Source organism: Sabethes cyaneus, chromosome 1, assembly GCF_943734655.1.
Source record: "Sabethes cyaneus chromosome 1, idSabCyanKW18_F2, whole genome shotgun sequence".
Taxonomy (NCBI): domain Eukaryota; kingdom Metazoa; phylum Arthropoda; class Insecta; order Diptera; family Culicidae; genus Sabethes; species Sabethes cyaneus.
Genome location: NC_071353.1, coordinates 148,197,609 through 148,209,224, shown reverse-complemented (window position 1 = coordinate 148,209,224; position 11,616 = coordinate 148,197,609). Strand labels below are relative to the sequence as shown.

The 11,616-nt window shown below is 44.6% G+C and overlaps 1 protein-coding gene across 1 annotated transcript; it reads left to right on the top strand.

The window, feature by feature from the left end:
• Positions 1 to 9,556: 9,556 nt before the first annotated feature.
• Positions 9,557 to 11,005, top strand: LOC128746423 (uncharacterized). The gene has a single exon (XM_053843471.1). It carries the CDS (start codon positions 9,557 to 9,559, stop codon positions 11,003 to 11,005), a length of 1,449 nt encoding a protein of 482 aa, XP_053699446.1.
• The last annotated feature ends 611 nt before the right edge of the window (positions 11,006 to 11,616 follow it).

Below are 11,616 nucleotides of genomic sequence, written 5' to 3'. Positions count from 1 at the left end.
CCAGTTTTTTCCGTTTATCCATCCCTCTGTTCCATGTTTCCCTTGTGTTGTTTTTTCTCGTTTTAAACTGCGGTTCACCTCTTTCTGTTCCTTTTTTCGGTTCCCTTTTATATGCAGTCCTATACTGTTATCTAGATTTTTCCTCTTTGTCCAGTCAAGTTTTTCTGCGTATGTCTTCTGCGAGAAAATATGGCTCTTTTTTCCACCGTTTCTTGCTTTTCTGTGCTTTTTATCGCTTTTTCTTTTTTACACTCGGTTTTCATTTTTCTCAATCACATTCCAACTTCCTTATTTTCACTATTCTTATTTTCACTATTCACTTCACTTCAAGTGCCGTCTCTCTTTTTATTCCTCTCTGCATTCCTTTTTTTTCTCTTGATTTTCTATGTTCTAATCATTTTGCTGTCTTTTTCTGTTCCGATTTCAGTCTTGTATTTCTGTAGTCCTTATTTTTTGTCATCTTTTTCCCATTTTTCATTTTTCCACTCGAAACCCTTTCTTGTAGTGGTCCAGTTTTGAGTGGTCCATTTTGGATTTTTTCTATTTTTGTTTGGACTTTTCTCTTTTCCAGCCCTGTCCCATATTTTGTCTCTATTTTTTCTCTTACTCTACCTTCTCTGTCGTCTCTTTCTTAGTCTGTTGTGTTGTGTTCTTTCTCTTTTCTCGACAGTTTTGCGTTTGCGTTTTTCCTCTTTCTTGTCCCGTATTTCGCCTAGCGCCTCCACGTGGCCATACCCGGTAATGCTCTATTGAGTAGCCAAGCTAGGAGGTGCGTTACTGGCTGGTTTCCGGCTGCCTGATCTCAAAATCGAGCTTTTGGACAGACGGCGGAGCCACACGACCTTGTTAATAGGTAAGCATAAAATAAGTTATTTTAATTATTTTTTTCGTTTTAGCTTAGGAAGCACCTCCTGCTATATAAAACTTTGGCCAATACGAGTGTTAATACTGCACATGGATATTGGATACCAAAAGAAAAAATTAAACTAATTATTAGAAGCACTTATGGAAACTAAAAGGACGCAATTCTATTCCATTTGAAGGACTGCTGGTGAGATTGTACCATATATACCACATTTCATAAATAAACTAGAATGGGGAGGAGGGAGGGACCATCAGAGCACTTGTTTGAAGCGGTGGACCTAGGTTTATTCAACGATTGACTCAGGCGACTTAGCCCCTGGAAGGAGATTCTCTAAATCCCTAGTACGCGTAAATGATGTTGCTTATCGACCAATTCCCTTTTGGCCCTTCATGCAAGAGGTGGAAAGCATAGGCTCATGAACGGAACGGATGAACGGATGTTCTGCTAAGGCAGGCGGTAGTACCATATATTCATATTCATATTTCTTGTCCCGTATTTCGTTTCGGTTTTCTTCTTTCTGTATTCTGTTTTTCTTCTTCTGCTGGTCTGTGTTTCCTCTCTTTCAAACGGTTTTTCATGTTTTACTGTCCCCTGTTTTACTGTATGTACTATTGCTCTTTTTTGTCATTCTTTGTACTGTCCTTTCCCTTTTCTCTTCATTTTTCCTTCTTTTTAGTATCGTTTCTAGTTCTTGTTTTCAGACTTTGATGCAAGTTAGGTGTCTCCTTTTTCTGGCCTTTTACATTTTGCATTTTCATCTTTGTCTGTTTCGTTTTTTCTCTTTCCTCCCACTCTGACACGTTCTGTTTTTCGCTTCTGTCCGAAGTTTCCTTTTTTCGTGGTTTATATCGTTTTATTTCATTTTAGTCTCGTTTTTCTAAATAGTCGATCTGGGCATTCATTTTATAGTCCATTCTTGTGGACCATTTTATCTTTTTTTTGTTCTCCTCTTTTCCCTTTTATTTTCTTCTCCGCTTTTGTAGTCCATTTTTTGAGTCGTTCGTTCTCATTTTCTTTTCTTATATATTCCCGTTTGCCCCGGTTTCTCTCTTGCTTTTCAGTGCTTCCTTTTTTGTCCCGTTTTTCTACTTTTTCTGTCCCCTTTTTCCTCATTTTTCCTATTTTTTCAGTACCATTTTTCGACTTGCTAGTTTTGTCATCTAAATGTCCTGTTTTTCGGTTGTCTCTTCCTTTTCTCGTAACTCCGGTTCCTTTTTTTGTTCTGTTGTAGCTCTAATTTGTTCCCTTTTACTTTCATTTGTTCCCTGTTGCTTTCACTTTTCCATTTTTCTCTGGTTTGAATTCTCTTTTAATGGCTTGGCTTATCTGCCGTTTTTTCTCTTTTTCAACTTTATGTTTTCGGCAGGACAGTCATACGGCAAAGCAAAACGACACCGACGTTTCGATGTATTTAACATCTTTCTCAAGGAGTTCTACAACATAAAATAACATAGCTAACATCATTTCTAAGATATAACAATAGAACGTCATACAGAACCACGTATCGTATTTTGTCTGGTGGCTTTTGTAGAAGGTTTGAACCTGTAGAACTCCTTGAGAAAGATGTTAAATACATCGAAACGTCGGTCATAGAATAAATAAGTGTCGTTTTGCTTTGCCGTATGACTGTCCTGCCGAAAACATAAAGTTGGAATCATAAACAGTCGATAGCTCCACTTCGATTTCTCTTTTTCTGTACTGTTTCGTTTCTTTTTTCAGTTTTTTTTCCTTTTCTGCTCCATTGTTTTGTTGTCTTTTTTTCTCTGTCACTTTTCTCTCGTATCCCTCTTTTTCGCTTCCTTTTTCGTCTTTTTTCTTTTTTCAGACAGATTAATCGTTTTTCATACTTTCCTTTTGGTTTTTCTCTCGTTTTCCCTTCAACTTTTCTTTTTTTCGCATTCTCTCTGTCCAGTCCTCTTTTTATTTGTTTTTTTCTCGTTTCTACTGTTTCTTAGTCTCCTTTTACAGTCAAGTTTTTCCGCTTTTGTTCGGTTTTCATCTGTTTGTTTCTTTTCTATTCCACTTTCCTTCATTTTTCTTCGGAAGGCAGAACACGCGTCCGAATGTCAACCTTCTGTCTTATCTTTACTATCTTTTTACATCGTGTTTTGTCGTAGCGATTTTCCTCTTTTTTTAACTTTTCGAACGTTTGCTTGCATTTTTTAGTTCCGCTTTTCCTGAAAAGAAGGGAGCAAAGGGACAATGAAGAGCAGAAAAAAGAGAAGGATTGAAAACGGAAGAAAAACGAAATGAGACTCAAGAAGTAAAAGCGATGAAGAAAACCAGGACAAAACTGATGTCCAGCAGAAGTCTGTCTGTCTGGTCTGGTCTGGTCTGGTCTGGTCTGGTCTGGTCTGGTCTGGTCTGGTCTGGTCTGGTCTGGTCTGGTCTGGTCTGGTCTGGTCTGGTCTGGTCTGGTCTGGTCTGGTCTGGTCTGGTCTGGTCTGGTCTGGTCTGGTCTGGTCTGGTCTGGTCTGGTCTGGTCTGGTCTGGTCTGGTCTGGTCTGGTCTGGTCTGGTCTGGTCTGGTCTGGTCTGGTCTGGTCTGGTCTGGTCTGGTCTGGTCTGGTCTGGTCTGGTCTGGTCTGGTCTGGTCTGGTCTGGTCTGGTCTGGTCTGGTCTGGTCTGGTCTGGTCTGGTCTGGTCTGGTCTGGTCTGGTCTGGTCTGGTCTGGTCTGGTCTGGTCTGGTCTGGTCTGGTCTGGTCTGGTCTGGTCTGGTCTGGTCTGGTCTGGTCTGGTCTGGTCTGGTCTGGTCTGGTCTGGTCTGGTCTGGTCTGGTCTGGTCTGGTCTGGTCTGGTCTGGTCTGGTCTGGTCTGGTCTGGTCTGGTCTGGTCTGGTCTGGTCTGGTCTGGTCTGGTCTGGTCTGGTCTGGTCTGGTCTGGTCTGGTCTGGTCTGGTCTGGTCTGGTCTGGTCTGGTCTGGTCTGGTCTGGTCTGGTCTGGTCTGGTCTGGTCTGGTCTGGTCTGGTCTGGTCTGGTCTGGTCTGGTCTGGTCTGGTCTGGTCTGGTCTGGTCTGGTCTGGTCTGGTCTGGTCTGGTCTGGTCTGGTCTGGTCTGGTCTGGTCTGGTCTGGTCTGGTCTGGTCTGGTCTGGTCTGGTCTGGTCTGGTCTGGTCTGGTCTGGTCTGGTCTGGTCTGGTCTGGTCTGGTCTGGTCTGGTCTGGTCTGGTCTGGTCTGGTCTGGTCTGGTCTGGTCTGGTCTGGTCTGGTCTGGTCTGGTCTGGTCTGGTCTGGTCTGGTCTGGTCTGGTCTGGTCTGGTCTGGTCTGGTCTGGTCTGGTCTGGTCTGGTCTGGTCTGGTCTGGTCTGGTCTGGTCTGGTCTGGTCTGGTCTGGTCTGGTCTGGTCTGGTCTGGTCTGGTCTGGTCTGGTCTGGTCTGGTCTGGTCTGGTCTGGTCTGGTCTGGTCTGGTCTGGTCTGGTCTGGTCTGGTCTGGTCTGGTCTGGTCTGGTCTGGTCTGGTCTGGTCTGGTCTGGTCTGGTCTGGTCTGGTCTGGTCTGGTCTGGTCTGGTCTGGTCTGGTCTGGTCTGGTCTGGTCTGGTCTGGTCTGGTCTGGTCTGGTCTGGTCTGGTCTGGTCTGGTCTGGTCTGGTCTGGTCTGGTCTGGTCTGGTCTGGTCTGGTCTGGTCTGGTCTGGTCTGGTCTGGTCTGGTCTGGTCTGGTCTGGTCTGGTCTGGTCTGGTCTGGTCTGGTCTGGTCTGGTCTGGTCTGGTCTGGTCTGGTCTGGTCTGGTCTGGTCTGGTCTGGTCTGGTCTGGTCTGGTCTGGTCTGGTCTGGTCTGGTCTGGTCTGGTCTGGTCTGGTCTGGTCTGGTCTGGTCTGGTCTGGTCTGGTCTGGTCTGGTCTGGTCTGGTCTGGTCTGGTCTGGTCTGGTCTGGTCTGGTCTGGTCTGGTCTGGTCTGGTCTGGTCTGGTCTGGTCTGGTCTGGTCTGGTCTGGTCTGGTCTGGTCTGGTCTGGTCTGGTCTGGTCTGGTCTGTCTGTCTGTCTGTCTGTCTGAAGGAGAAGAAAACAACCGGAACAAAAAGGAGACAAAAACGAGAAAGAAAATGAGAAAATACGAAAGCAGGAAAACGAGATAAAACGGAAACTAAAAACAGGACATGGCAGAAAAGAAGCAAAAGTATGGCATAATAAAAGCAAGAATGAAACTTACGAAAACGAAAAAATAGAAAAGGAGTCAACGGGATAGAAAATTATAAAAATAAGACAGGAAAAAGAAAAACCGGAAGAAAAAGGCGAAAAACGGAATACATAGAAAAGTGAAAACTCAGGACTGAAAAAAGCAAAAAACGTGACTGAACAGTAGTGGAACAGAAAAGAGCGACCGGAAAAGAATTAAAACGAGAGAAAACGAGAAAAAACTTGACAGAAAAAGTGAGAAAACGGAAAAGTAAATGAGGGAAACGAGACAAGAAACCTTAAAATAGTGAGAGAGAAAAAATGAGAACCGATGGAGAAAACGAGTAAAATGGGAAAAAAGCATAAACGTGATATTAAGGAGAAGGATGGCACAAAATGGGAATGGGACAGAAAAAGAAGAAAAAACAACAGGAAAACAGACCAAAGAAAAATGTAAAACGGAAAAAAAGATGACAAAATTGGGCATCGAAAAGAGGAAATACGGAACAGACGAAGACGAAAAACGTGAAGGAAAGGAGATAAAATGGAATGGAAAGGAAAGGAAAGGAGAAAGTGTTAAAAAACTACGGAAACTAGAAACGAAAAAATGAAAACGCAAAGAGAAACCACGGAAAACGGAAAAGAAAATTACAAAGCAATGAGTGAAAAGCAAAAATAACAGGAAAAACAGTACTGAATGTCGTGTCTATGCTCAAATTGAAGTCTACTTTAATGTCCAATGTTAATTTTAGTTTCAAATTCAATTTAGTTTCAAATACAAGTCCAATTCCAATTATTCAACTGCAACTTCAAGCAAAAATTTCAAATAAAAACTTCAAGTTCTCTTTTAAGTCCGATTGCATGTCTGATTCTAAGTAAAACATCAGCCTCAACCTGGCCACGCCAGTGGTTAGACATCGATCGATCGATCCGATCGGAAAGGATCGTTCTTCCCACTTCACTCGGAGCCGACAGAACACCAATCCCCGACCGTCACACGAGAGCAAATCGCGCAATGCAATTATCCGGCTGTAATCTAATAATTATCTAGTCAATTTCAGAAATTATATAACAGCCTAACATAAGGAACCCACCACCAGGGGGAGAGATCCGCGCGTGGGGTCGGTCACGAAAATTCATTTTTACGCCCGGGAGCTGGTGCGAATATTAATTTGAGTATGCGTTAATTGCAATTTTATAGACCGGCCGTGTTTGAACCGGCGCCGACGCCGCCGCCGCGCCGTAATCTCGTCCGTCGGAGACGGTTTTTGTGCAATTTTTTAGGTTAACGCACAGCATGTTGTACAGCCTGCCTGGTGGTACTTTCTAAAAAATTCTTGCGTTACCGCAACTAGATCGGACCGTTTGTTGTTATACTGTTGGCGCGATTGGGCCATAGTCCGCGTAGGTTGGAGTCTTCAGAGAGCGCGTGTGTCCTTCTGGCAAAAAGTCGATCGCGTATTTTACGAATATAAAACGCCTCGGGCCATCGGTCGTCACGATCGGCATAAAAGAACCAACTTGCAGAGGGTCCTATTGAATGGCAGCGGTCTCGGTGGTACAAAAGCTAGTTTTGTGTGCACGCGCCCCGCCATTCTAGCAGCAGCTGCAGGATTTCTGCACAGATTAGCTGCGACGGGTGTGAGTTGTTTCAAAAGTCTTTAGTTTTCTGCGTTTCAAAGGCGGAACATTTGCGGTCATTATCGACTGACGATGCTGACCAAACAAACAAACTCCTTGACCTTCGATCAGCGGACGCTGTAAAAAGTGCCCATTTATCGAATCCCCCGAGAGTTCGATGTTGTGCATGTTTTTTTGAAGTTTACGATCAAGGCATCCGATGAGTGTGGCCAACTATGCTAGTAGTGAGCGCAGATCTGATCTCGATAGTGCGCAGTATGCCATGATGCGGAGCCCTGACCGAACCTCGGTTCAAGGAAATCGGCTCTCCGCATACTACATTAGTAGGTACTTGATGATGGTACGGTCATCTGCGGAGCGATTCCGGGGTGCAGCGGAATCGAAAACGAAGAAAGAACAAAAGTAGTTCAAGCAGCCAACGCGAATTAACGGCGGATGGATGGCACCCGTGCCGTGACAATTCGCCATTTTTTCGCCGCCATTCGCGTTTTCTCACGTTCAGCTTGCTCTGTAATAAATACAACACACTGGAGGCCAACTGTGCGATCCTGAGGCCTCACCACAACCATTTTTGCGTCACTACGGTGCATCGCGATGGACAACGACGATCGAAAGATAAAAACGCTGATGGCGAGAAAACTACCCACCGGCTCTGTGGGAACTTATGATTTTCGCAATCTGACTAGGTCTTCAGCAAAATGCTCTTTAAATAGAAACTTTCTTTCTACGATTGACATAATGAAAAACTTTAAAATGCACTTTCAAAATGCATGCCTCACCTCAAGCATCCGGATCTACTGTAATTTGGCCTACGGCACCCATTATACAAACTCCGCTCACTTCGGTCGCAACGCGCAACGCGCGATGAAAGAACACCAAAAACTGTCAGACTAATTAATTACGTTACGATTCAAAAGTCTGTGATCTGTGTTCGTTGACATCTACAAAACCCCCAAAGGGGGCAGCTGAACGGTTTACTACGATCTCCCAGCCGCGCACGCAACCGGGAAAACCGAACCAGCAGCAACACTCTAGCCGCAAAGCGGCTTTTCCCAAACTTGAACAAGCCTGCGCTGTGTGTGAAACAACCCAAAACGGTAACCGGCTGTTAAGTTAAGGGTTCTTCAAAAACGACATTTTCGTATCGGTAGCTCATTTAATTGATTAGTTCCACAGAATATTGCCCCACAGCCGGCTGTGTGACTAGTTTTGGATTTTTTAACTAACGCATTCTTTCGTTTTACACGCAACGCTTCGAACCGGAGGACGGGTGCACCCTCCCTCCACCCCGCCACCCGGATAAGATCGCAGAAAATTCCGTTCCACGAAATCAATAATGGTTAGAATTCCGTTATGCCACCAACCAACAACCAACAGCGTTGCATTGCAACGTGCGGCGTTCGATTTTTGTTGTTGCAACTTGTCGGAATTGGTTCATGATCGTGTCAAAACAAACACACACGCCCTGCAGGCAGGCACAATAAGATTTAGTTTTTCTTTTCTATCCGTCAAAGGCAACCACGCTCTCATGCTCAGCTCAGGATGGCGTGGCGCATGCTGTGCGAAATATTTGCGTAACTGTCACTTTTTTCGATATCTATCCTTCATAGTCCACTTTAGGCACGATCTAGTTGTCATGGTCAATCAGGTTAGACCTAGTTTGCTTTTACTGCTTGCATCGATAGCCTTCATTATTCTTCCTATATACATACCTACAACTAGGAGTAGTGTGTCATTGGATGCAGCCTAAGAGGTGGCCCAATTAAGGCAACGCACTGTGTGTCAACTAACTGAACGCAGTCGTATCTGGTCCAGCTCGCACCGTATACCGTAGAGTAGGTTCTTAATCGGTATGCTAAACAGCAGCCAGCGTTGAACAGGTGCGAGAGAAAGCGACATTTTATGATGCGGTTATGGTGATACGCATTTTTCAAAGAAGTCTCCTGCGCGACGCACGGGATGGCATGCTAATCGGTTCACAACTTGAGATCTGTAGACTCGAAGAGAATACAAACCTTACGTTAAGGTATTATGGAATGGTATTTTTGGTTTTTTGTTCTGAATTCAACCGAAAACATTAACTTATCACCAGGACACGAACGTGCTGGTGCAGGGGTCGGGTCTCGAATAAAAGTAGATCGAAGAAACGGTTCTCGAATCTGTGCACTGGATAAATGCGTGTGACTCAAAAGAAGGAAAGTAGAGGAGGGGTCAAGATCGATAGCAACTGGATTTTGGTTAAAGCCTGTTAAAGGCTGTACATATCAAGAAGTCAAGGCTCAAAATCGACTACACCGCGTAGCAATCAGTGAAAACTTTAACATGGAATGAAGCCTTCTCTGGACCGTTGGTTCTGTACGACGAGGACAATGGACCACTATCAGCTCTATCAGGACAATTCATCGCAGTCACGAACACAACAGAAGACCAGAAATTTCCGGCTGCTCCTACAATGATATCCGAGTGCCCATTTGACATCGTGGGATTATCTGTTCTGTCAGGTAATTATGCAATGGGTATATGTCCGCTCGAAACGACCATAGATGCTACACACTCTCAAAAAAACCTCCTTCCACATGAACCGTCTTGGAGCATGCCTGGAGTTTTCGGTGAGGAATCTGTCATCATTACAACTCTACCAGTTCCGGCTACGTCAACACAATTCGGCGCAGGTGTCAGCACAACAGGAGATGTGTACATTTCTGCTGCTTCATCTACCTTCGAACCGATGAACCCTGCTACGTCAGCCCTAACTAGGCAGTTAGCATCCACTACGCTTTCTGAGTGGTGTGACGCAGCTCCGACGACATTTAAAATTCCAGCTTCTGACAACGTATAAGCGCCATCGACCTTCGACCTTCCAGACTCCGGACAACAATGTTTCATCACACTTTCTGGCAACGTGGGATTATCTGTTCCGTCAGGTAAATATACAATGGGTATATGTCCGCCCGAAGCTATCGTAGATACTACACACACTGAAAGAGATCAATATGAACTGAACGGGGAGGTGCTGCATAACAATCAACTTGTGCCCAGACAAGAGTCTCTTACCAATACAACAACACCGGCTACCACAACTGCATTTCGACGCACTGAGAGCTCAATTACAGTGTACTATCAGAATGTTAGAGGGCTTCGAACGAAGATCGAGGATTTGTTTCTAACTGTTTCGAACGCAGAGTACGACATAATCGCTCTAACTGAAACATGGCTTAATGAGGAGATTCATTCTGTACAACTGTTCGGCACCAATTACACGGTGTACCGGAACGATCGCGACCCCAGTGCTACAGGGAAAAAGAGAGGAGGTGGAGTTCTCATTGCGGTTTCGTCCAAGATTAATTCTTCTAAGTCCGCGTCTCGAGTTAGCAACAGTATAGAGCATCTTTGGGTGAACGTGTATGGGTCGGGTAGCACCGTCGCCGTTGGTGTAGTCTATATAGCACCTGAGCTTGCAGTTGAAACCGATGTCATCGAACAGCATATTGAATCTGCCTTTACTATAACTGAATCACTACGATCGTGTGACTGCCATTTACTGCTTGGGGATTACAATCAACCAGGTCTAGTATGGACAAGCTCTTCTACTGGCTTTTTATATCCTGATCCTTCCAAATCAAGATTTTCCACACCGAGCTCCGTTCTCGTTGATGGAATGGCTACGATGGACATGAAGCAAATTAACGATGTTAAAAATAACAGAGATCGTACCTTAGACCTCATTTTTATTAATGCCGAGTTTGTTCCGAGGTGCTCTGTATCAGAGGCAGTTGAGCCTCTAATTCAGGCGGATTTATTTCATCCAGCTCTTGTTGCTAACCTTCAGTATACTTATCCGATTAACTACCATGACTGCGCTGACGAGACTGAATTCGACTTTCACAAAGCTGATATTGCTGCACTTAGCCGTGCTATTGGGAATCTCAACTGGTCGCAGTTATTAGATGGTAGTATTGACAGCGCAGTGGAAATTTTTACCTCCCAGATGTCGCAGTTCTTTCATCGTTTCGTTCCCGCTCCACGCACTCGCGGAAAACCACCGTGGTCGAATCATCAACTACGTGAGCTGAAACGCTTACGAGCCGCCGCATTGAGACGCTACATCAACTGTCGCAACCCGTTTACAAAGCGTGAATTCAACTTCGCTAGTAGCAGTTACCGAACATTAAATCGTCATCTTTACTCAAAATATGTGCAGCGTAAGGAAACAGATTTGAAGCGTAATCCAAAAAGCTTTTGGCACTTCATGAACGAAAAACGCCAAACAAGTGGGCTACCGACAAGCATGTTCCTCGATACAAAAGTAGCTGAGTCTCGCGAAGCGATCTGCAATTTATTTATATACCTCATGCCTGCAAACTTTTGTATGCTGATGATCTGAAGATGTTTATCAGAGTTAAATCAACAGAAGACTGTCAGGAGTTGCAGCGGTTAGTGAAGCTGTTCGAGGACTGGTGTTGTTGGAATCAACTAGTAATTAGTGTACAGAAATGTTGTGTTATTTCCTTCACACGCAAGAAAACGGTTATTGGATGGGACTACAAAATCGGCGGCTGCTATCTTGAAAGAGTAAAAGTGGTTAAAGATCTTGGAGTCTTGCTAGATTCGCAGTTTTCATTCAGAGATCATTACTCGAGCATCATTGCCAAAGCTAACAGGAACTTAGGTTTCATTAAAAGAGCCGCCAGTGGTTTCCGAGACCCCTACTGTCTGCGATCGCTATATTACGCACTCGTTCGTTCAATTTTGGAAACAGCATCAGTAGTATGGAGCCCTTATGCAAGCTGCTGGATAAATAGAATTGAGGCTATCCAATCTCGGTTCGTCAGATTTGGTTTAAGATTGCTTCTGTGGAATGACCCAACACGCCTGCCGCCGTATGAGGATCGATGTCGTTTATTCGGAATGGAGACCTTACAGCGTCGTCGCAACTCAGCCGGAGCTTTATTTGCGGCCAAACTATTGCTCGGAAACATTGATTGACCGCCACTT

Bases quoted from the DNA above. Each gene is read 5' to 3' on its own strand.
- LOC128746423 (XM_053843471.1), top strand. From the start codon at position 9,557: ATGGGTATATGTCCGCCCGAAGCTATCGTAGATACTACACACACTGAA.